The sequence below is a fragment of the Triturus cristatus genome, chromosome 6, assembly GCF_964204655.1.
Source record: "Triturus cristatus chromosome 6, aTriCri1.1, whole genome shotgun sequence".
Classification (NCBI taxonomy): Eukaryota; Metazoa; Chordata; class Amphibia; order Caudata; family Salamandridae; genus Triturus; species Triturus cristatus.
The window spans coordinates 709,025,943-709,052,191 of record NC_140589.1 but is presented as its reverse complement, the minus strand read 5'-3'; the positions used below and the strand labels follow the sequence as shown (position 1 = coordinate 709,052,191).

Genomic DNA, 26,249 nt, shown 5'->3' with positions numbered 1-26,249 from the left:
ACAGATCCTGAGCAAGCATATAAATCATTCTGTGACTGGATATTACAGGCCTTGGACATTTTGATCCCTGCCAAATGGTCTAAGGGTCGCTGCTCAAACTCCAACCCATGGTATAATGACTCTTTGGCAGCCCTGCGCAGCATTGTAAGAAGCTAGAACGGGTCTGGAGAAGGGCATATGACCTTCGGGCCAAAAAGTCGTACCAGGATGCGATTAAACGCTACTACAAGGACATAAATCGGGCCTGATCAGCTCATCTCACTAATGAGATTAAGACAAGTAAAAATCCGGTAAAAAGCATTTTCAAAATCCTCAACGATTTTAAAACTAGGAAGGACCCCTCCACTCCGTGGATCACGTTTGAGCAGCAATGCAAAGATCTGGCCACTTTCTTTGTCCAGAAAGTTTAAGCCATTTATAAATCCTTCTATACCTGCCCTTGAGACCCCATGGTTTCTTCAGATCCTCAGTTCACCAATACCCTGGTAGCAAATCCCCCATCTCCCAGGATGAGTTCCTCACTCTGAGCAAAAAAATCAAATCAGGCTCCCCTATAGATCCCATGAGGCCGACCCAATTCAGGGATACACTACCTGCTCTTATGACGCCTCTGCGTCAGATTATCAATGCCTCCTTTTCCACATCGGTGGTACCCCTATCATGGAAACAAGCTAGGGTGGTCCCCTTGCTGAAAAAACCAACACTTGATCCCACTAAACCAGAACATTTTCGACCCATATCCCTCCTGCCCTGGGTCCGTAAAATTGCGGAGGCCCACACCAATACTATTCTTTCAGGCTATCTGAACAACACAGGCGCCCTGGATTGCTCCCAGAATGGCTTCCGCCTGGGTCATAGTACCGAGACCAGGCTTCTAGCAGTGAGAGAACATCTACGTACCATCCTGGATGAGGGACAAACTGCGGTGCTCATATTGCTCGATCTTAGCGCCGCGTTTGACACGGTATCCCATCAGATCCTCCTGTGTCGGCTTGAAGAGGCGGGGGTGGTGGGTCTGGCCTTGGAGTGGTTCCATTCCTTTCTTTCTGACAGATCATTCCCGGTGTCAGCCCCCCTCCCCTTCCTCTCACACGCCCATGCCATCAAACAGGGGGTTCCTCAGGGGTCGGCTTTAAGCCCCATGCTGTTCAATCTTTACGTCCAACCTCTGGTGGGGGTGGCAAGGGATCATGGCTTGACCATGGTCTCGCACGCCGATGATACACAGCTAGTCGTGGCCCTCTCCAATGATCATTCTCAGGGCGCCATGCGATTTCGGAGTGGCCTAGCGGCAGTAACGCACTAGATGACCGCTAACTGCCTCCAACTTAATGCCAGCAAATCAGAAGTGCTGCTGGTGGGGAGGGACAAGGGGCTCTGGAGTAAACACTGGTGGCCGGAGTCCCTGGGCCCTGCACCTACTCCTAAATCGGCAGTAAAAAAACCTAGGGATCTGGTTTGACTCCACCCGTGGGTTTCAGGAACATACCAAGAAGACCGCTGGTACCTGCTTTGGACTCCTTCGGGGCTTGAGGCCCATGCTGGGCTTCTTTGATCCTCCAACCCAACAGTTGATAGTCTAGGCAACTATCCTATCTAGATTAGATTATGCTAATTCTCTCATGCTAGGCGCCAACAAGGCCGAAGTCACTTGCCTCCTGCGAGTACAGAACGCTGCCGCCTGAGTTTTATTGAGGTTCCCCAGAACCAGCTCAGCGTCAGGAGCCTTGCGACGCCTACACTGGCTACCCATTCCTCAAAGGATCCAATTCAAAGCATTATGCCTGACCTTTAAAACCTTAAAACTGTCCTCCCCGGAGCTTCTATCTAATCTGCTAGTCCCATACGTACCTACACGCCAGCTACGCTCTGCTGAGGAATTCCTTGCAACCATTCCCCGTGTGAAGCGCCTCAGAGAGGGGGGGCGGTCATTCCGGTTTCTTGCCGCTAAACTTTGGAACTCTCTCCCTGTCCAGATCCGGCGGCTAGACTACCTGCTGTCATTCCGTAGGGCTATTAACACCTACCTCTTCCCTACGGTCTAGCCCTAGCTTCCTACTGACACTGCCGCAAGCGCCGGGACGCCTCTTCACTGAGGCAGCTGTGCGCTATATAAAACTATCTAACATAACATAACATTATGTGAAAGTTACCAACAGTAGGGTCAGAACAAGAGCTCTACCGATTAGACTTAGAAACTATGTCATGTATTGAATCTTTTAATGTTTTGTAAAAGGAGAGATGTGTTATACACTCATTAGAGTACTTAACGTGCTCTGTATACAGCAAGTTTAAAGTTCTTATTAAAGAATCTGTAAGTCACGCATTGCGGAGATTCTGAAATGTGGGAAATGGTTCGGGGCAGTGGAGAGTTTCATCTGAACGGTAGTGGGTTTTTATTGTGGAATAAACTACAGTTTTTGATGTATACTTTGGTTCCAGGTTTTTTTTTAAAGATATTTCACTCTACACATATTGTAAGTGTATCTTAATCAAAAAAGCAGCATTGTTATTTTTTATTTAACTGAGCGGTGGTGCTACAGCGCTCCAGAATTTTGCAGGGCATGTTGAAATGCCATAACTATTAACTAGCACTTGCTTGAGTGAACCAGCACGCTTGCATTTCACATATATGTGAGGCAGTCTGGAATGTGTTACTGAGGGGCAGGTTATACAGTAATGCATATTTGGTCAAAGGAGAGACGCTGTGTCGGGCTCCATTTGGTGATGCCAAGCAGAGGACAGGCACAAAACTTCACACTTTAGCGCTTCAGCCACATCTCGAGCGTTCCCCGCTCTTACCTGCGCAGCGCACATGGCGGACTGAAATTCTGGCTCCCGTTGTAGCCCCACAACGTGCACGTTCAATGGCTCGGTGAAAGGGGCTACAGGAGGGCATACTCGCGCGCAATACATAGTGTACCAGGGTCCGATTGCTTGTCTACAGCAGCGAGTCTGCCGACTCGCGCGTCAACAAACTCGAAGATTCACCATAGCAACACCCGACGCCATGCCCCGTGAATACGTCACCATAGTGCTCCAATCAGATTATGTGTATAGGAAGTTCTAACAACGACAAATAATGCTCCAGCCGGTAGCCGCCCTCTGAGTAATACTATGAGCGAATGGGCGAATCAAAATTAAAGGGGAGGAATTTGGGACAAAGCCAAAGACCAGAGAATTGCGATGCAAATATTCTACATCTGAAAGAGTCTCGAAACGTAACCGTAGTCTTGTCTTTAACTTCTGTGCAGGGCTCTCTGAAATCTATTACTGATTGGGTATACTACACTCAGTGGTTGAAAGTGAAATCTACAACAGTAGACACGCACCATGAGAGTGCCTGCTTCCTGTTGAAAAGTGCACGTATTCTCCTGTTAAGAGCACTGAGCCCCTGCAGAGAAGTGCACGGACTTCACAGTATTATCACCAAGATGGCCGCCACTTTCGAAATACAGGACACTTTTCTTGTTTGCACCGGTCAGGGTTGGCAGTCTCTTTTTTATTTCCTCAGCCCCCATTAACTGTCGTCTCTCTTTAGTTTCCACGACTTTTGTTGTGTTATTGTGTGTTTTTTCCTCCACATGTTTCTAAGTGGCTTTCTAGCGTATGGCTGTCGAGTCTTTTCTGTTTTTGCGTTTTTGCTGTTCTCACTCCCAAGGTCTTACACTAGGGAGTAGTCTAAAGGAGGGATATGTGACTTTAACTTCTGTCAGCAGTGAATATTAGAAGGTAGGTGCAGTTTGTTCCAGATTTACTTTTATACAGAGCCAATAATTCTCTGTATTTACACGAGCAAGGGGCTAGGCTAATCCATTTACCTTGACATCATGTCATGCATAATTATGAAATAGGAGTACAACTTTTTCCTGTCGTGGCATTCATTGCAAATCGTTTTTGGAGTTGTAGTTGTGCAAAGGTAGGTAGTGTAACAAGACCACAGGATCTGTATAATGGCTGCCGTCCCTTTAACTTAAAGTATGGGACAAAATATTTAAAAAGACAAGCCTGTGCTTACTAAATTAATAAATATAGTCTTTTATTGCAGCGAGATCAACAGAAATGCACAAGCACATTGAACAATATATATTCCACAGCTGTGTAACTGCTCAGGCGTTGTCTTTTACGTTGCATTATCCTTATTACATTTTAAATCACAAAGCAATTTTAGAATGCAAATTGAAGACTTTCAATTTTGTATCGCATTTTAATTTTCTCCAAATGATTGGGAACAGTCCTTTCACAGTGTGCAGTTTGAAGACATTTGATTTTCCGTCCTTTACTTCTCTAACTCTCACGCTTGACTCCTTTTCTTTTGCTCCTTTATATATAAAAAATGATAGGAACTGTTTTAAAAAAGATGGGTGGCATTGGGACGCAGAAAACTATATCCTAGTTGCATGTTGAGCGACGCTGAATGTGCTCCACTGTAGATTGATAAGCTATGTGGACATCGACTGCGTTCATAAGAATAGTAACTAATGCAATATGTACGTTACGTGTTACAAACAAAGTCATTTCTGGTCCGACAAAATATTAAATTCACCTGTGACACTGTGTCCCTATTTTCAGCATGCTTGTTACTTTCAGTATGCTTGCTATCTCCTTCACTAAGCTTGTCTTTGCTCAGATAGAGCCCTAGGAGGACACACATTTGGCGTCCAGGCTGCTGATAGTCACCAAAGAGAGAAGCAACAGGGGGTCCCGTTTATACTCACAGGCCAGTTACTACCTCCCGCAGTGACTGCCTCATAACAAACATTTCTGCTGTTCAGAACAGGCATGACTTGGCCAGTTTGAATTACTGCTATGTATATGAGAAAAGCAAAAGTCCACGTTCAAGCATATATAACGCAATTAGCTAAATTATCATGACTGGGGGAAGGGGGAGGCATCAAACGTGGCTCAGCTCTGATGTGGCTGCTACTGTTTTACAGTGTCTTGGGCAGTTGTCTTCCCTCTGAATATGTTTTTGTCGGTGCTGCCACTTTGCTGTTCTCTTTTACCACACTCTCCTCTTATGATCCACTGTGTCTAAAGTTCTCCAGATCTCTCTTTATTGTACCTAAACAGTTGGAAATGTTTATAACCACTTTTCCTACAGGCGTTGTGTGGACTAGTTGTTAAGTTGATGACTTTGGAATAAAGGAGAACTGGGTTTTGAAGTTTGGCATTCGCTCAACCAGGTTGTGTGAGTCAGGATCAATCCCCCTGTGCCTCGGTTTCATTATCTATTAAAAAACTCAAAGTTTGTAAATGTAATGCCGTCGCTTTATGCACAGCACGGGAAATTGTATGTTATCCTATATTATAATGCGACTGTCCCCTTCACAGCCTAAAGTCAGATGGACCACCTTAATAGTTCTATACATAGTCATTCATTCATTATTATCTTTATTCGTATATGCATTATCCATAAAAGTACAAACATTAATCATAATCACATACATAGTCCTAAAAACTCATCATTAAAACTGATCAGTTAAAATATTACTAAATTATCCATAACTTGATATCATCGGCGATGTTAAAGTGACAGTGTGCAAATATTTCACGAAAGAGCAGCTAAAGGCGGGCAAATCCTTAAATCTCAAAAAGGTTACAGTTAGCAGCATTAAGTAAAAGTGCAGATGTGCATAGTACAAAATGTAAATACAAGTAATATAAAATCCAAAAATACATATAGTACAGCCTAATCCAGCAATCATCAATTTATAGAAAGACGTGAGCAGATGGCCATTTTCAGAAAAGTGCACATTCGATATGTTATATCATCGTCTTTAAGCTGGAGAATAATTTTATGTGCAACCTCAAGATCCGTTGTGCCCTTTGCCCTGAAAAACGGTATCAATAACTGCATACTATATTTGTGATAAAAAGAGCAAAAGAACAAAAAATGTAACATAGACTGTTTCCCTAAGTTACCACATGGGCAAACCAAATTCTCAATGTTAGGTTGATAACCCATAGGGAAGCACAACAGATACTTTATTGAGCCCGATCTAAGGCGAAAAAGAAGGCTTCGCTCCCAGCGAGTAATATCTCTTAAGAGATAACTAATGGGAGAGCATAAAGGAGATCAGCCCTCGCCTGTCATTTAAATATATTGTTTCACAGATACTTTGGCGGATTCCTGGGCGTATCTCGCATCCCCGTAATATTGATATAAAACTTTGCGGATAGTCTTTCCATCAATTCCATCGAATTGCTCAGGATTATTAAAAATATGCTCTAAATTGACCGCAGTCAAATTTGCCCGTACTTGGGCCAGCCAAGGAATATCACCGCACTTATCACATTTTAGGCAATCTGCCAGAATCTCCCTTGTTAGTAAGGCTGCTGGGTTTTTCCAAACTTTTAGCCAAAATAAAACAGGTCGGGACCTAATGTAATCTTCCAAGTATGGCATTCTTAATTCGTTATGGCATACAAAAGTGGACGATGAAATTGGTATGCCCAGAAGTCTCCTGCAGAATCTGTTTTCTTCTGCCTGGACACTTTTCAAATTTATAAGGCCCCATATTTCAGCCCCATAGGTCATGATTGGTACACATTGTGTCCTATAGATTTTAAGTAGGGACAGTACCACCTCAGTTCTTTTCGGTTGGGGGAGATTTATTACTGAGTTTATGGCTCTTGAAAATTTAGTCCGTCCATAAGCCAAATGTGGTGTCCAGGACCCATTATCAGAAAATTGTAAGCCCAAATAAGGGAAAGTGCGAGTGCATATCAAAGAATCAGGGCCCAAGGTAATAGTATTAATAGAACGTTTCTTAGGGCCACAACACATTAAAAAAGATTTTTTTAAATTTGTGCAAAGATCCAGATTATTCATAAAAACTGCAAATCCCCTAACTAAAATTCTCAAGGCATTAGGTGTGCGGCCCATTAAAACAGCATCATCTGCATATAATAAGACAGGCAGTTTGTTACCATTAATTATAGGGACATCGGTGGTTTAGTTAGACAGGACATTATGAAGTTCATTAATATATAAAATAAATAAAAGTGGGGCAAGAACACATCCTTGTCTAACGCCTCTCCCAACCACTATGTCTCCTGACACTGCCCCATCCATACTTATCCTTACCCGGGCCCTTAAGTCCCTATGCAGATATGCTAAAAAATACACCAAATCTTTATCTAACCCATAATCTAAAAGGCATTGCCAAAGCCTGGATCTGTTAACAAAATCAAAAGTGGACGAAAGGTCCATAAATGCCAGGTAAAGAGGACTGTGTCAGGCGATAGTATGTTTCCCTATGATTAAATTAAGATTCAAGCACTGTTCCACAGTACCAAGATGACTACGAAAACCCAGCTGACATTTATTTATTATGTTTTCATCCTCTGCCCAAATTCTGATCTTGTTAAATAGAACTCTCCCCAATATTTTAAGGGTGTTATCAATTAGGGAAATGGGTCTGTAACAGCTTGGGTTCGATCTATCTCCTTTTTAGGTCTTGCCTGAGCCAGCGCTTTAGCGCTGCCCTGGCGAGAGCTATAGAAAGCGGGATTTGGAAGTGCAAACGAGTGCTTTTCAGGCCGCCAACTACAGTGCATGTGCGCCGGGCGCCCGCACCATTTGGCAGCCTTCGTGATCATTTCGCGGCCGCTTTGATGTTCTCAGTGAGCCGCGCGGCCACTGAGAACATCAAAGCGGCCGCGATAGTGCTCACCATATGCCAGCCTTCCCTGTGTTGCTTTAGCACTCACCACCCCCCCCCACCCTTCCATGTTACCCGTGTGGCTCACTTTCTCTTTCATGGCCGCGCGGCCAATGCTTGTTGTAGAAGGAGCTTTTCAAGTGCTTTGAGTCGAACCTGCCTGGACTGAAAGTGTCTGCGAAAGTCACCGTTTCTAGCCTTCACGTGTACGCCCTTTATGGCGAGAGAGATTTACAAGATTAACTGTACTGGCATTTGAGTTATTTGTTTTATTTATTTGTAATTTCCTTGTTTGGGGGAAGTGATGTACCAGTGCAGCTGAGCTGTTTTCTTCGGAAAAAAAAGCTTTGACTAGCCTCGCATACTACAGCCGTGTGCCACAGAAGTGCCTGCCCTGGTGATATTACGTGTCACATGAGGGTGATAAACGGTTTGATGTGCAATGTCTAGAACTGTTCGGGCAGATAAATGGAGCAAACTGATCTTCCCATCGGGCTGCGCTCTACAGACGCTGCAAAGCAAGATAGAACATATCTTCTTCCTTTAAGCTGCTCAGCCGGAATGTATCACTCTTTCTTTTGCCCAATGATTACTAGTCCCAGACAGAACAAGCATTTGCAATGCAATAGGTCTTGCATGTACGCGAGTTTGAGCTGTTGACATTGCAAATGATAATGGCTTTTATTTTTGTTTTCAAAACCTAAATAAAAGGCATAGTCCTTTACAATGCCAATAGCTTAAAGTCTCGTAAATGCGAGACCTATTGCATTGCAAATGCTTGTTTAAAAATGGGGATAATTACAGATGTGGACCATGTATTTGGGATTTTTGTTGTGGTTAAATTGTTAAAAACGTTAAGTAGCAGAGGGGCCCAGAACTCTGGCCTTTGATTTTATAAGATCAATAGGCAGCCCATCCGGGCCTGGGGCTATACATAGTCTTTACAACTACAATAATTAACATTCAATAATGAGACCGGTGACAATCCTGTATTTGTCATGATATTCTCTGTGACACTTGTCCTCTGTGTCATAGAAATGCCCTTTCTCCCTCCTCCTAAAGGACAATCTCGTATGGTGGGTAGGGCTGAATACCACAGAGAACTCTTCCTTCCAGTAACTAACCTTTTGTAAGGCAAGATGCTAAGTCCTTAAGTGCAGATCGATGGAAAAGTGATCTCTTTACCTGCTTCGTCATTTCACATCACTGAACGCTTTAAATTGATGGTATCCAGTCTGTGTTGCTTCCCCATTGCCATAATCGACATTTAGAATGAAAACTAAGAGCTGGGTACCAGCTTTCGAGGCCGAAAGATGCCTTCTTCAGATTAGACTAGATGTCCACTCACTATTGGTTATATATGCTGCAAAGAAGAGTCCAGGCCTCTTTTCAATCAACGAGAAATTGCACACACAATGTAGAGGTGGGCGAGCCACTGAAAGCTCAAGCCAGGCTCGAACCTAAAACCTGGTTTAGCTCGAGGTCATGTTGGAACCCCGAGCCAATAACAAGCGGAGCATTCATGTGGCTTCTGTCTGCCTTCCTCCCTTTACCCTGTATGTGGGGTTGGGGCCAGAGATGTCGACTTTGCAACTGGGGAACCAGGGCCCAGATTTATCATACTTTCACGCAGCGCAACACAGCAAGCCACCTTGCTGCATTACGTTAAAGGGAAAGGGCAGGAATCACATCATATGGCGCATTCCTGTTCTTTCCTTGCACATGTGAAGTTTTGGCTGCCTGGTGCCAATGCAGGCACCTTTGCATCATGGTGCAAGGGTGTCTGCATTGCAGGCAGTATTGTTTTTGTACGGGGAGGGACACCTCCTGCACAAAAATAGTCCTCAGAGGGATCTACCTAATTCTGTGTGTGCTGCAGAATGCAGCACACGTACAAAGAGGAAAAAATGAGGAGAAATAAATATATTTCTCCTCGTTATGCCTCCTCTAGTGAAGTGTAGCATTATGACATTCTCAGGTCTACCACTAATGGTAAATCTGGGAATGCACCAAAATCCATTGGTGAATGCATGGGAACACCCATACTACACCCATGGAATGCCTCCCTGGGGAAAAGTAACACAAGGCAGAAATTTGCTCTGCCTTGCGTTACTCCAGATTTATCAAGCCATGCAAGGCCCTGCAAGGTGGCCTTGAGTGGCTTAAAAAACCTGACTTTAGTGTTGTGTTGCCCTTGGGCGCAAGGGCAATACAACACTATGATAAATATGGGCCCTGGTTCAAGTCTTGGCGTCAGCTCAACATCCTGTGATTCTGGACAAATCACTTCATCTCCCCATCCCTACAAACAATGAAAATGCTTATGTAAAGTGCTCCAATGCCTTCTGGTCGAGTTTGGCTATTTAAAACTGCAAAACAGTGTACAAAACAAAGCCTTAATATAGCAAAAGGCAAATATATACCAATTTGCTGGCTCAGTTGTACAAAGTGAAACCAGAAACCCTGGATAATTGTATTTCTTCTTAGTTCACTAATGGTTCAAGTTGAAAAATTATATTTTTTAATAAAGTACTTCTCAATATAGTGCTATATTGTGACGTGTTAAAGTCAAAGCTTCTACATGCTAAAGAAAGAAACTTTTTCGAATTTTGGAGAGACTTTATCATAGGTATGTGATTTTTGTTGTATGATTTACATTTTCAGGGCTTGGTTCGTGCTCAGGTTCCAAGATCCGAGCCAAACCCTTGACTCTGCTCTTCCTGTTAATTTGTTGGCTTGCCCACCTCTAACGCAATGTATATGGTTATTTTCTCTCTTTCCAGCTCATGGGTGAGCCTCTCTTAACCCCCTGGCATTTTGTGAATTTCTTGAGGCATGGCCCTTTACATGGTCATTCTAAACTGATATCTCTAGCACCACAGCACTCTGCACCTTAGTCAAGCACATGGCAGATCACCTCGCAAGCACACAACAATCAAAAGCCAGTGATTAACATGAGCGGACAGACAACCCCTCCATTCTAGCTGAAATAAGTGAAAAGATTTGTCCTGACTTAAAAGACCCCAGGTTTTTGTCACACATTCACTTAAAAATAATAAACCACACACACACACACACTCTAAGCTCCAATCATCCTTGGAACTCCTCATTTTGGCCTTCATCCCTGGGGACCGCACCGGTTCCTGTGCGTTCAGTCAAAAGCCTGGGGGTGATTATCTCTGATGATCTTTCAATGAAGCCACAAATCAACTCGGTCACCTCAGCCTGCTTTTTCCATCTTAGGCGGGTCCGTAAGATCAGTAGGTTTCTTATTAAAGAAGCCCTGACCTTAGTTGTTATGGCACTCATCACTTCCAGGCTCGACTACGCCAACTTACTGTATGCTGGCATCCCGGCCTGTCATCTTCACCGTTTACAGCTGGTGCAGAATCAAGCCGCTCGCCTGATCTTTCACCAGCCGAAACTCCAGCATGTCACTCCTCTCCTTCACAGTCTCCATTGGCTTCCTATTTCCAAACGCTGCATTTTTAAAATGGCATGTTCCACCTTCAAGGCCCTCTCACATGCTGCCCCGGCCTTTATCTCCTCTAACCTGTCTCGTTATATTCCTTCCAGAACCCTTCGATCCTCCTCTCTCAACCTTCTTGAGATCCCCAAGTATAAAAGGAAAAAGCATGGTGGCCTCTCCTTTTCTGTTTTGGCTCCCTCCACCTGGAACGCTCTGCCATCTGCTCTTCGCATCTGCCCTAAGTATGACTGCTTCCGTAGACTCTTAAAAACCCTGCTCTTCCAATCTGCATACGGCTAATTATCTCATCCTGGCTCTCTGTCATTTGTCATTCAGCGCCAAGAAACCGATGGTGAAAGTGCGCGGTATAAATATTTTAACATAACATAACATAAGCCTTCGGGCTACAGAACTTACCAAATTTAACTCATGATTACGTTCAGATCTTGTGTTTACTCACTTATAGTTCGTGAAGATTTGAAATAATGTGTCTATCTATTTTTTGGGTCTTGTAGGTTTACCCAGTTGAATTCCTCAAAGAAAATGACAGCAACTGTTCCAGATGTCGAAACCGAAAACCTTATTGTTATTCGCTCTCACATTCACAAAGATACAGTGTTAGCTGGTTTTGAGGAGCAAAGGAAAAAAGACTTTCTTTGTGATATCACATTAATTGTGGAAAATGTGCAATTCAGAGCCCACAAGGCAGTACTCGCTGCCACTAGTGAGTACTTCTCTATGATGTTTGCAAGTGAGGGTGAGATCGGGCAGTCAGTTTATGTTTTGGAAGGGATGGTGGCTGACACGTTTGGTGCATTGCTAACTTTCATCTACACTGGGATTCTCAATGCAAGTCAAAAGACAGCTGAGCAAATTGTCGCAACCGCACAACTCTTGAAGGTGAATGACTTGGTGAAGGCCTTCACAGACAATCACAACGGTTGCTGCCCCTTGGACACCTCGACCAGTATGTTGGGTACAGTCTCCACTAATGCTGGAGACAAGGTATTTGGGGACGTACCGAAGCGAAAGCGTGGAAGACCGAGGAAACTTATGCAGTCTCAACAGGAAAAGCCAGGAACGATAACTGCCAATGATACCCACTCTATAGAAAGTGGCGTGGTTCATGAGAATCTGAACATAAAAGAAGGGCTCTCAAAAGAAAATATTGACTGCAATGAAAACATGCGAGAAGGACCGAAAGTTGAGGCAACTGAGCTCACTAAAGTATCTGTACCTTCAGGTGGACCAGTGGCAGATGAGGATTCTAACCCAATATCCCACTGGAAAGCAACGAGTCGTAGCCGCTGCAGTAAGCGAAGGATACAGAGGTCCATAAAGCTTAGAGATTATAAGCTTTTGTGTGATGATGATGATCAACGAGTATCAACAGGAAAGAAAAAGGTCAAGGAGTCTGAGACCCAGTGCAAAGATTGTGGCAAAGTTTTCAAATATAGTCACTTCTTGGCTATTCACCAGAGGACCCACACAGGTAAGACAGTTTGCACCTCATGTAAAGTAATGACAACACACTAAGAAACTTTATAGTATAACCTAACTATCAACTTTCATCATGGTAAAAGTGAGACTTTCAGCCAGTCATGATTTTTTTTTCTTCCATAAGTTGCACTATTCATTACAAATCCATGCCTATAATGGGTTACAGACACAGTTAAGCAACAAATCCTAGCATGAGTATTGCAGATGGCTGGATAAAAGTCTCCTTCATGACACAGGCTTAGTTTTTAACTGTGGGTCAGACTTGACAGTTGTTGTGTGTCCTTAAGTGTTCGTGTTCATTTGTGCCTTTTATTTTGGCCCAATGTATTACTACCATATGTAATGGATAATCAGCAAATTTGTGCCTGACATCTTTGCTAAAACAAGCATTGGCAAAGCCAGTAGGTCTCGTCTTTTTGACCTAACGGCTTTGCCAGTGATTTCCGCCAATGCCTTGCAGCATTGACTAGATAAAAAAGAATGAAAAAAAGGTATGCTGACGTACATGTGCATGCACAAATATGTATCATGATGCTGTGGCAGCCCAGCGTGGTGACTCATGCGCAAACATGACGCTGCTGTCATTTACTTCATTTTTTTTTATTTAAGGTTCCAAGATATTGAAAAAAAAGCCAGGGTAGGGGAAATAATGGATGAGTTGGGGTAGGAAGGAGCAATATGGAGCATGTGACAGGTTGGCTATTCCAGGGGGCGGGGGGGGGGGGGCAGAGTACAAGGGAGAGAACACGATCCTATGCTTTTTATTGGAATTAGATGCTAAAAACATTCTAAAAGAAAAAAGCTTCTGGCACAAAGCCCTTGCGACAAGTGTCAACAACAGACATCAGGTTCTCTGGATGCGGACCTAAAACTATTGCACACTTACTTACTGGCCTCAGCCTGTGGCACGTTTGAGCCATTAATAGTAAAGTCTCAGGAATATTTGCAACAACCCTCAAACACCTTCTCATATCATAAACTGCTTTAGTGTGATGTGTTGCATTGTATTTTAGTTAAATAACTCTTTTTGCCAAAGAGCTTCTCATAAACTTCAGGTGAAAATGACTACAAAATAATTAAGTACAACACTGTGTACCAACATGAAGTCATGAAAAAATAAGCAGTAGAGAGTAAGGGCCAGATGTACGACATGATTTTGCATGCGCAAACGGGCTTGCGATTTGTTTGTGCATGCAAAATCACTGTGGGCCATGTATAAAGCCTATTTAGCGAGTCGAAAATTATTTGCGACACGCTAAATAGGTTTTGCGACTCGCTATTAGGAAGGGGTGTTCCCTTCCTAATAGCGACCGCATAGTCATTTATGAATGTTTTGCAACCGCAATTGCGGTCGCAAAACACTCGCAAATTACCGCCCTCTTCAAGAGGGTGGTAATGGAGTCGCAAATAGGAAGGGGTCCCCAGTGGACCCTTTCCCCTTTGTGACTGGCTCCAAAAATATTTTTTAAGGGCAGGCAGTGGTCCCAAGGACCACTGCCGGCCCTTAAAGAAATTGTACGAAAACGTTTCATTTTTTTTTTTTAAATGCATCCCGTTTTCCTTCAAGGAAAAAATAAAGCTGCTTTATTTAAAAGCAATCCCAGACATGGTGGTCTGTTGAGCCCAGCAGGCCACCATCCCTGGGAAGGCCTGTCATTCCCAATGGGCTCGCAAAGTTCGAGAGGTTCATTAATAGTCATGAGCCTCACAATTTACGACCCCATTAAGAATCGCAAACAGTGTTGAACATACTGTTGTACATCTCATTTTGCGACTCGCAAATTGCGAGTCGCTATTGCAACGCATTTTGCGAGTCGCAAAATTGTTGGTCGTACATCTGGCCCCTAAGTGTTCCTTAACAGTAGAAGAAAAAGAAGAGATGGTGCAGGCAGACTATAGAGAAATGGGGGAAATGTCAACATTATAGAGGCCTGCTGCACGAAGGAATAGAAGTGCTCTTTAATATAGAGGATGAAGAGTGGGGCAAGAGGACCGAAATACAAGTGGTTAACTCCAATCCACTGATTAGGCTCGAAACAGAATTGAAAGCCATATTTTATATATATTGAATGCCCTGAATATCTGCAATTCGCAAATGTGGGCAATGTAAGTAATGTGGGTGGAGAAACAAAGGGAAGAGACACAGATAATATCTAGGTTCTGAAATTAGGGGGGCGAGGAGATGGAAAGCAAGTTAAACAGATGACTGAGAAAAGCAATCACGAGAAGATAATAGATTAAATAAGTCCGTGATTACTTGAGTCATTCAGTTCTGAGCAGCTGAAGTACAGGAATAAATGTAAGAGAAACAAAGAAGGGGAAAGAGAATAAAATATAGAAATTGGCAGGAAAGACTGAAAGAAGTATAGTAGAAAGAGGAGAAATGTAGATGGAAAATAAGAGAGGACTTTCAGCATATCGGACCAGAAGATTTCGGTCAAGGTCTATTTTTTTCAAATAAACATGTACGGTTCTTTTATGCAACAGCCACATGCATTTCAAGTAGAGTAAATGGTGCAAACTACTAGCTTATCTGATGTAAACAAAGCCCTAGTTACAGAATGTAAAACGCTATGAGGGAAAATGTATATGAATTCTAAAGGATCATTTCTCACTTACAAGCTCGCACTGTGTGGAGGAGGGGGGGTTAGATAGCTTGGATTAAGTTTATATGTGCATTTTATTTAAACCCTGCTTATTGAAATTGGTGCATCATAAAACTTTGGATTGTTGCCTACCTTGTTTTGTCTGGATGCTACCGGTCCCTTTGGTTAAAACGTTACATGGAGGTCTGAACTGAAGCTCGTGCAAGAGTATCACATTACCATGCAAATCCGTTGCTTGCGTCTTAAAGTAGTGCTTTCCTTCTTGATAATGACTGCTCTTACAACACAGTCGTATCGAAATGGGTTTTATTTCTCTAAGAGAAATGACTTCTAAATGGGCATATTTAGTACAAACATTGCTCTTGCCAGGAAAGAAACAACCAATGCATGGTTTAATTGAAAGAGATTTGAAGTCGTAACTGTGCTTTTACCCAAATGTTTCAGGGGAGCGGCCATTTAATTGCAGCGAGTGCAGTAGAGGCTTTTCGCAGAAGCACTCTCTCCAGGTTCACGAGAGGATGCACACCGGGCAGCGGCCGTACACCTGCTCTGTGTGCAGCAAAGCTCTGACAACGAAACATTCGCTTTTGGAACACATGAGCCTTCATGCAGGTAAGCCTTCACATTTGATAGTATTGCATAATGGGGCTTCGCCCTCAGGGCTTTCAGTGGGCTGAAAAAAGTAGGGGGTCTCTCAAAGGGGAGTGATCGATCTTATTAAGGGCGTGGCTTAAAAACACGTACGCTAAAAATCTCCGCTTAGTGTGCCTTGTATGTTGCTGTTTTTGTCATTGCATCCGGATATGTAATACAACAAGTAACATTACATCTACAACAAGCCAGGACTATTGGCTTTGTCAAGGGTTATTAGTTGCCAAAGATAAATAAACAACAACTATGTCTTCCTTGTGTATAATATTGATATTGCTTCAGTTCTGAAATGATGAGATTGTGAAAGAACTATAAGGAGTCTCTTTGAAGTTACATCACAGGCAGTGAGGGGTGGTACTGATGCGGAGTTAAAGATGTATTTTTTTCATCCTGAGGGTGAGGGCAAAAATGGAGAGCCGGATAGGGACCCGTCTCAGCACCTCCTGCTTAGAACTGCCAGTGCTGATCACCGACAGGACCCGGCCCACTTAAAGCCCAGGTCACACTCATAATAACAAATGGACGAGCTCTGCTTGCTATTTAGCCTCAGCTTTGTTTTTCAGAACATTGGTGGGCAGTTTAACTTGCACAAATAGAGGGATGGATTGCACCTAGAAAGGTTCCATACCCCAACAAATAGTGTGTGGAAGACTGCTAAGATTCCATGGGATGTGAAATCTTTGGCCATCGAAAGGATTGCTTTAGGTCACGAAGAGATCACCCAATTTATCTACTGGGATATGTTTAAGATGCATAAGACACACAGACAGGATACACGGGCAGCCGTGGGCTGCACATAGGGGCGTCTAAAGCATCACTCAAACCTGGGCTCAATTGTTACGTGGCCCTGCCTTTGTACTGTTTTATGAACTCACATAGGCAACACATTGCTGCCCTTGTATCTGTCCATGAATGTGGTATAGTTGTTTTAAGGCAGAAGTAGTGAGTAAAGGGTCTCTTCCCACTCCCACCTGTTCAGCTTGCAAGGGAATAGAAGGCATAGCAGCAAAAAAATAAACGCAGCATCACGATATTTTCATTCTCAAAACTACCTTGTGCTGCTGAGGGCAGGAACAACCACACCAAGATCCTGGCCCTTCTCAGAGCACTGTAAGCTGCCTAACAAAATCATATTCGGAATAATTTATCAAAATGTAGCAGGTATTAATAGTTCATTGTAGTGCCAAGAAAGAGCCCGTCATTGGAAGATATTGTATGGCAAAATGCCATTTATTTAAGTTAAGACAAATCTAGAATGGACATTTATTTTGTAATTAGCGAACACCTCTGGGCATGTTAAAGTCCAGAAAGGCTCTCCCTCTTTCCCATACGCTTCTCCATACACGTATCTGAAGCCAAAGTACTTCGAAAACAGAAGTATAACTGCTGATGTAAACTGATAATCCCCCGCAGCTGGAGCCTACTCATTGGTATTCTTGGATATAAGGACTACCAGGTGAGTTGTAGTGAGCAACTACAACCGGGGGGAGGGATTTTATGCATTGCGCATTTCATTAAATCGCTCAATAGCTGATGATGTATAGTGCATTACTACTTAGGTTATAGTGATCCTCAAACGGTCTTTCAGGCATAAGCTTTCAGGTACTAACAATGCTTGTTGTGTATCCCTAGTGTCATAACAATGGGTTACAATTTTCCGGCACGTTCTTATAGAGAAAAGCATGTACAGATAATTGCATCACCACCATGCATATTCACGAACTGGTTTTATGCTGTGATTTTTTGTAAACTCCCTAAGAATAGGTGGTTGTCATGCTGCCATGCTTAGCAACAGCTCCCTAAGCTACTGAGCCCAGTAACAAGTTAATGGATGTTCCCATCTACCAGTGAATTATCATGAACCCTTACACACAGCAGTGGGTTGTCAAACCATCTCTGCTAGGCAGCCGTAGTAACTAAGCCTAAAACAAACTAATGATGTCTCTACCAAAAGGAAGGAGATGGCCATGTCAACGTGATGAGCCAGCGCCTAGTCAAGTGGGCTGTACTAAAGAGTAAGGGAAAGTTTTACGTAGCTCAGCTGATACGGATATTAATGTATGATAGGATTTTACTAACCAACCAATATGTTTGCTAGTTCCATTTTATTGTGCTCGGTTTTGTTAGCCTTTGCTAGTATTTGTACTATAACCGTAATAGTTCTGATCCTTGTTCTAAGATAGGTTAAGGTATATTAAATTCCTTTTAATAAAATCTGTTTTGTGTCTGTATAGAATTGGGAAGGGTATGAGAGCAGGATAAGCAGCTAAAATCCTCAGAGTTCTTTGGAAGTTTAGTTCTCCTTCAAAAGTCTCTCTTACAAATGTGGATAGCCCACAGGGAAGAGTGTGATATGCCGGTCTCTTTTCTCTTTCGCTATAGAGGGATGGCTATATCCAAAACTCAGGGGGCTGGGAAAACCTAACCAGATGTTGCTGATGAAAAAAAGAGGGTGGGGGTGCGCAACAAAGCGTTCCCCGAGTCACCCTCTTTTTTGGTTGGCTATGGGAGACAGCTAGTGCAGAATTTGTGACACTAACTTTCCTAGTTGCTGTTCGTTCATTGACGATTGTTTTCAAATCAAGTTTTGTTTCTTTTTTGTGCAGGACAGAAAGCCTTTACCTGTGACCAGTGTGGGAAGTATTTCAGCCAGAAGAGGCAGCTAAAAAGTCACTATCGAGTACACACAGGTATTGCCTATGGAAGGATGAGGGTATATCCTGAAACCGACCATACTTCAACAGATTGTGGGTTCTCTACAATATTTATTACTTGATCAGAGGATGTCTTTCCACAGGGGTGATCATTCAATAAATTACAAGAAAATTCCACCTCAAACAACGAACTTTTTGGAAACAACAGTGCTAATATCAGACCGAATTAGTCAAATTTCTCTAAAAAAAATGGTCATGTAATCCTTTTAAAATGCTTCCCCGATTGAGCGAGCGCTAACCGTTTCGGATTAAAGTTGTCTGTTGTATTTTATATTAAACTAACCTCATACTGATTTTCCCCAAAATATAAAACCTATAAAATGATTGCATCTATAACGTAACTAGCCCAACTTGTCTTTGCCTCTCCCTAATTAATGAAGTCCTCTAAACTTAAACAAAAAAAGTCTTACATTTTCCTTCCCTTTTTTGCTAGAGAAGATTGGTGTCTGTTTTCTGCAGTGTACAATCTGATATTTTAGAGACCTACCATTTTTGCGAGGAACAATTTCCGTGCATCAACTGTGGGGAAGGTGGGGCTCATTCGTTCTTCACATCCCAGTGCCTCTCCCTAGATGACAGCCGCCCCAGGATGCCACCATGATTCGCTATACCAGCATCATGGGAGTGTGACCTCTCACATCTCCCAGGTGCACAGATATAATTCTCCACAGACGTCTGAGTTTATGTGCACCAGATATCACCCCTTTATTCTCTGAATAGATTGGGGGGTGAGCACTTCAGAGGGTTTGGAAGGGTTTGTGATGGGCGCATCAAAACATTCCTCTGTATTAACTAAAACTACATTTTCTTCATTTGAAACACCAAACTAATAAGGCCCATTCAAAGTATAATATTGATAACTCTTGCAGTTTGTATTGTATCCTTTGCAGAACTGAGCTTTGGTGATAATGTTGTTTACGTTTTACTGTTGCAAGGATAGTTTGATCAGTTGCACTGTAGAGTTGTGAAAATGTATTGAATAACATTAGCCATAGACACCAATATTATCTCATTCTGTATTACTTGAATGCTACATTTATGTTTGGGGTCTTAACTCTGGCTAGGAACTTGCTAGAGACGTCTGGTTTACGTTGCCTGTCTTTAATTTATGAGCGTTATAAAGTACTTTTCTGACAGTAGTAAAGCAGCAACAGGAGCGATGCCCCGTTATACTGGTATCATTGCTAGCTCCATTCTTAGGCTCTGATAATGAGATGGCGTGAGAGCGTTACTGCACCAGTGTTTTTTTTTATTGCTTTACTAGTAATTCTGATCCCTGCACAATCTCACGTTTGTAGAGGACTCAGAATGTACCCTCTACTTCTTAATTTGGGCCTGATTATGGAGGAACATCACCTCCCTGAGTAAACCTTTGACTGCTTTCCTGCATTACCTTGAGAGAGTCAAATGCTACAATGGGGTTCTTTTTTCACTGTATCTCTTTATTTGTTTTTATCTTACCATCATTGAATATAACCCTTATAAGAAATTGGATTCCTGGTTGACTGGGGTGTGAGCCCTGGTCAAACACCAACCACAGTCATAATCAGGGTAAGGCACAAGCAAACCCCAAACTAACCTGTGCTCACTCCCCCGGTTGACTGGCACAGAGCAGTCAGGCTTAACTTTAGAGGCAATGTGGAAAGTATTTGTGCAACACTTCAAACAGTAAAACAGTTAAAAAACCACACAAAAATATCCCACACCAAGTAAAAAAAATAGGGCAACATTTTGTAAATGAAACAAGACTAAAACGATAAAAACCAATCAGTAGAACCGAAGTTATGAATTTTTAAAGAATAAACTGTAAAATAGCACCTAAAAGCATAAAGCTCCAACCACGGCTTACTGGTTGTGCTGGACTAGGTCAAAGTCAAAAGTTCAGGCCGACCGTTATGGAGTGTTGGTCGGATACAGTCCCAGATTAGCCCCTCTGGAGGTTTATTTTCTTAAGCTTTGTGCCAAGAGTCCCGTCCGCATTAGAAAGGGTCGCGGGTGGCAGTCGGCATGGTGCAAAGAGCAGGCCTGGTGTTGCTGACGGGCTGACGGTCACCCGCAGGCTGTCGAAGTTGCTGTGCGAAGGGAAGGGTTGGCTGTGGCTCGCGCTGATTTTTGGTGTGAACCATGTGATCTATCTGTGAAAGGGCCTGTTCGCTGTCGCGAAGAGCCCAAAAGCTCGAGAGCCACACCAAGGGTCCAGGACCTGAGAGGCATCACTTGGTGGATCAGAAACTCAATGAAGGCTGGTCCAGGAGCTGTTAGAGACACTTTTATGTCCCTGAGTCTCAGATCAGACTAGCCCTTTGAGTCACTCTGGGGTCCTGGGTTCAGGATGAAGTTGCAGGTCCAGTTCTTTTCGTTAGACAGAGGGCAGCAGGTCAGCATAGCAGGGCAGCAGTTCCTTTAGAGCAACAGTCAAGCAGAGTGGCAGTGCTTGTAGCAGCACGAGTTCTTTTTCCTTTCAGAGTATCCACAGGTCCAAAAGTGTTCTGAAGTGGTGGTGTCTGAGGTCCTTCTTTTATACACAGTTGTGCTTTTGAATTGGGGAGAAGCTTCTAGAAGAATGCCTTTGAACTGCACAGATGCTCTGCCTTTTTGGACCTGGCTTCAGACTCACTACAATGGGGGTATGCAGCCCTTTGTGTGGAGACAGGACACCACCTATTAAGGTGTCAGTCAGGCTGGGTCCAGTTCCACTCTCCGATCCTGCCAGTGATGGCCCTGTCTAGGAGGAATACACAAACCAAGACTGCCACCTACACCCAGTCATATGACCAGAAACAGGGTGCAGGCACCAAATGGCTATGGTGAAAAAATGCCAGCTTTCTAAAAGTGAGTTCAAAGAGTGGCACGGAAAATCCGTGTCACTGAGGAGTTGCACAGCAGTATGCACATCTGTGAACGAGTATTCACAAGTATACCACGATTTAACCAAATTTGTCCAGATTTTATGCAGTTTTATTTCAAAGTTAAGTCAGTTTTTAAACCATCACGTCAGAGACATAAAGTTTCTATGTTTTATGCATGTTTGTGCACTGAGCTCGCCAATCCAGGCTTATTCACAGGCAAATTGTGGAACTTCATCATCTCCAGTCATTTGTTTCTACCCAATGCATTTCGGTCCTCACGACCTTCTTCGGGGGTATTGTGAATTGAAAATAAACCAAGGTCATAGTTCTTTGCAAAATCATCCTTAGTTGGTGCTCCTCGAAATTCTATGGAAAAAGTCTCTTACGTGAAAACATCAATGTCACCATGTTCATCTGTATCCTATATAACAGCGGGGTGCTCTAGCAGGGTTTGGAACAAAGTTAATATGCGTTGATTGAGTATAACCTGAAGCACACCCTTCATTCTTTTTTCCTTTTTGAAGGTTCTCCAACTTTATCTCTCGTTTTTTCCTTATTTAGCGTGCAGCACTCCAATGCGCTCCGTCCCAAACAAGCGCTGACAATTTCATGAGTTCAAAGAGTGGCACGGAACATCCGTGTCACTGAGGAGTTGCACAGCAGTATGCACATCTGTGAACGAGTATTCACAAGTATACCACGATTTAACCAAATTTGTCCAGATTTTATGCAGTTTTATTTCAAAGTTAAGTCAGTTTTTAAACCATCACGTCAGAGACATAAAGTTTCTATGTTTTATGCATGTTTGTGCACTGAGATCGCCAATCCAGGCTTATTCACAGGCAAATGGTTTAAAAACTGACTTAACTTTGAAATAAAACTGCATAAAATCTGGACAAATTTAAAAGTGCCATTTTCAGAATTGCAATTTAAAATCTGACTCCACTATAAATTAGGATTTTTAAATTGTGATTCTAGAGACACCAAACATGAACTGGTCCTCTCTTCCCATTTGGAAATTACACTTATAAAATGTAATAAAGTAACTCCAATGTTATCCTATGAGAGAGACAGGCCTTGCAGCAGAGAAAAATACATTTAAGAGTGTTTCACTACAAAGACATGTAAAAACTTAAAAGTACATTTCCTACCTTTTAAATACACTGCGCCCTGCCATCTGGGCTGTTCAGGGTCTACCCTAGGGGTGACTTATATGTATAAAAAGGGAAGATTTGGGCCTGGTAAAAGGTTTCCTCTGCCAGTTCGACATATCAGTTAAAACTTCACACACAGGCTCTATAATCAATGGCAGGCCTGAGACCAGTTTAAAGAGCTAGATAAGTGGGTGGCACAATCAGTGCTGTAGACCTACTTGTAGTATTATTTTACAGGCCCTGGGCACCTATTTATTTTAAACATCTTTTTATTGAGATTTTATTCAGATTACATACAGCGGAATGTAAACGGGTCGTGTATTACAACAACTATACATCATTGCTGGGAGCACTGTGGATCAATTTTGCATTAGACAACAAATTATTACACACAGAAATGTGACCAAGTCCGAATATCACTGCTCAATCAATGACTGAGTTGCTATGCAAAGGATATACGCTGTCTCTATGTACACTGGTTACGACAAGGAATAGAGTGCGATGTTCATCTAAATAAGCTATAACTAACAAACTAATAAAAAAAATCGGCATATGTAGTCTGTGGAAACCGTGCTGTGGAACAGGTGAGGGGGTGTGTGCATGGACCAATGTACTGTAAAGGCTAAAGAAACAACCATGAAATACCATGATAATACTGCGGTGCGTGAGGGGGGGAGGGAGGGGAGCAACTCGCAGTTAACTTACTGCTCATGGCACAAACCGGCATAGCACTAACCAAGAACATCCTGTGAAGTAAAAGAGAAAAAAAAAGAGAGGGGGGGGGAGGAATATGCTGCGTTGGGGCTTCCGGTATCTCGCTGGGGAGCTACGTGTGATGTGTTATGGCGTCCGGCTGCGTGAGCACTTTAAGAAAAGCATCCCAGGTCTGCGCAATCGGGTATTTGAGCAGACCCGCAGTTTCCTCCTTGTGTAACGTAGCACTCTCATCTTGGGCCCAGATTGTGAGGGATTTCATTAGCCAATGCGAGGGGGTAAGCGGTCTTCCAACGCTTTGTAATTAGGCGCTTGGCCGTAATCAAGCCCAGATCTCTAAACCTGGATATCACTTATCCGCGGATATAGTCCCAATATGCAAGTCTCCCAGTTAACCTGCACTGGCGCCTGAGTGCATGTCACTAATGTGTCTACAACTGTACGCCAATATGACTGCAATGAGGGGCAGGACCATAACATGTGTAGCAGGTCCGCGCCCACCAAATGACATCGGGGGCAGGCGGAGGTGTTGAGGTTAAAATAATAATTGATCTTGTCCGGTGAGAGGTATGCCCCATGTATAATATAAGTCTGAATAAGTTTAAATCTCGAATTACGTGGTATACATGTGGACCCGGCCAGTAGTGAAGCCCACTCTTTATCAGTACATGGCCGCCCTCTATCCACCGCCCATGTCTCGCGGAGTCTCGTCAGCGGCGTCCGTGTGTGCATCAGCAGGGCCTCCACCAACCAGTGCACAGCATGTGACCCCTCCCCCATTACATGTAAGTATTGAACGAGCATATGTGTGCGGGGATCAGTCGTTATGTCTCCCCAGGCCGCAGTCAAGGTACGTGTTATTGCAGCATGCAAAAGGAACTGGCCTGCAGGTAGGTAATTTTCTGCGGACAGCGTATTAAACGTAAGAAGAGTGCCCTCCGCATACAAGTCGCCTATTGCGTCAAGCCCTGCCTCGTGCCATGTCACTAACTCAGCTCTGGATATATTCCCTTTCCCTCTAGGGGTCCCTTCTAACGGTATCAGCGGGGCATAAGGATACATATCACGGGTCAGATAGAAGCTCCTTCGATAGCACTTATGGGCCAATGCCACATAGAGCTGGGACGGGCAGGGTGGTTTAGTTATGGGATGAAAAATGGTGTAGCTGGGCCTGCGACCACGGGGGTGCCGCAGTCGCAGTGTCTGCCAGTTCCTTCCCACACATCTACTTTGATACCCACTGCAGCTGAGAGGCTAGATAGTAGAGTTCCATATTCGGGACTGCTTGTGGGCGCATATAGCTTACTTAACGCTATGCGTGGTCTGCCTTTGTTCCAGATCAGGTCTCGAAGAATGCCTTCTAGGTTGCGAAGAATACTGACAGGGACGTATACGGGGGATTTGAAAAATAATACAGCAGCCGTGGTAAGATAATCATTTTAGTTAAAGTGACACAACCCATTACATTCAAGGGCAGTGTTTTCCAAAAGCGCACCTGCGCTTTGATTGCCGTTATGGCGCTCACAAGGTTGCCATCTAATACATCAGCAGGGGATCTGTAAATGTAGACGCCTAAGTATCTAAACATAATGGAGTGCCAGGCCAGATCGGATCCATTAATACTGACGTCCGTTTCGGCCACCGGGTCAGTAAAAGAGTAGATGCCAGACTTTGCCCAGTTCACTCTAAGCCCTGACATATGTTCAAATTGCTGGAAAATGTCTGCTATGACCGGAGGTATTGCCTGTAGGTTTCTGATGTACAGGAGCAGATCATCTGCATAGAGTGATACCACATGTATGCCGTCGCCTAGCGGTAATGCCCCAATTATCTCCGCTAGCTCTAAGTAACACTGCCAAGGGCTCCATCGCCAGCGAGAAGAGCAGGGGATGTCCTCTATGGCTTTTGCATATAGATGTGAGAGTGGCAGGAGCAATATATCGGAGTACGCTTTATAAAATTCAGCCGGCAAGCCGTCTGGTCCCGGAGACTTGCCATTAGACAAGGAAAAAATACTGTCCCGGATTTCCTCTTGCAAGAGGGGAGCGTTTAGGTCATCTAGTTGCGCGGGAGTGAGCCGCGGCAAAGCGAGGTCTGCCAGAAAATTCTGAACCTCAAGGGGCGTGACCTGCGTGCGGGACCTATACAGTGCATCATAATGGGATACGAATTCGTCGTGGATGGCTGTCTGGGTGTATACCAGAACCCCCTGTGCTGTGCATAAGGATGTGACCGGAGGGGCCAAAAGCTCCTGTCGGATTAGCCATGAGAGGAGCTTGCCCTCTTTTTTTTCTCCCTGGCGATGGGTCCTCTCAGAGTGTGCCGCATAATTTAGATAACGTAATCTGTCTAGCAAATGGGAGTGTTCCGTGCGTGTGCTGGACAATGCGTCCGCTGCATCCCCAGTCTCCTCCCGCTCAACCGCAGCCAGCCTTCGCTCCACTCGCAGCAAATCTCCCTCCAATTGCTTCCTGCATTATCTTCAAAATATTGCGCAACAGCAGTAGCAAGCGAGGCTCGGATGGGCGCGTCTAGTAAGGCATCAGGTTGCAGCCGCAAAGTCAGGATCGGGGATCTAGTGTTGTCCCATTGGAGGTCTAAAGTGTGGGGGTTGTGGTCAGAGTGTGTTCGTCCCAGATAATGCGTAGAGGTTACATGAGGTAGCAGAATAGTAGAGACCATGAAGCGGTCCAGTCGCACATATAGTTGGTGGGCCCCTGAATAATAAGAGTATATTTTATCTGTCGGGTGTTGGTGTCTCCATGCATCCATCAGGTTCCATCGCTCTGACCAGTCATTCAATGCTTTTTATGGCGTGAATCGTGACTGTGCCTTGTAGAGGGGGGAACGATCGATCTAGTGTCGTGTCCAGTACGCTGTTGTAGTCTCCCCCTAGCAACATAGGGATATCATGCCAGGGCGCTA

The 26,249-nt window shown here is 43.7% G+C and overlaps 2 protein-coding genes across 3 annotated transcripts in view; one reads left to right on the top strand and one right to left on the bottom strand.

The window, feature by feature from the left end:
• Positions 1-2,993, bottom strand: part of PPIL6 (peptidylprolyl isomerase like 6) — a 171,850-nt gene extending 168,857 nt beyond the window's left edge. Inside the window, exon 1 of one of the 2 annotated variants that reach the window (XM_085611192.1) lies at positions 2,803-2,993. In XM_085611192.1, the coding sequence (XP_085467318.1) occupies positions 2,803-2,899 (97 nt within the window). In that variant the 5' untranslated portion in view covers positions 2,900-2,993. The remainder of the gene's footprint in view (positions 1-2,802) is intronic. The other variant, XM_085611191.1, reaches the window with a different exon arrangement.
• Positions 2,994-3,531: 538 nt separating this feature from the next.
• The window catches only part of ZBTB24 (zinc finger and BTB domain containing 24), a 110,274-nt gene continuing 87,556 nt past the window's right edge, over positions 3,532-26,249 (top strand). The window contains exons 1-4 of the mRNA XM_085611190.1: positions 3,532-3,732; positions 11,652-12,628; positions 15,687-15,854; positions 18,500-18,583. Coding sequence (XP_085467316.1) covers positions 11,680-12,628; positions 15,687-15,854; positions 18,500-18,583 — 1,201 coding nt within the window. The 5' untranslated portion in view covers positions 3,532-3,732; positions 11,652-11,679. The remainder of the gene's footprint in view (positions 3,733-11,651; positions 12,629-15,686; positions 15,855-18,499; positions 18,584-26,249) is intronic.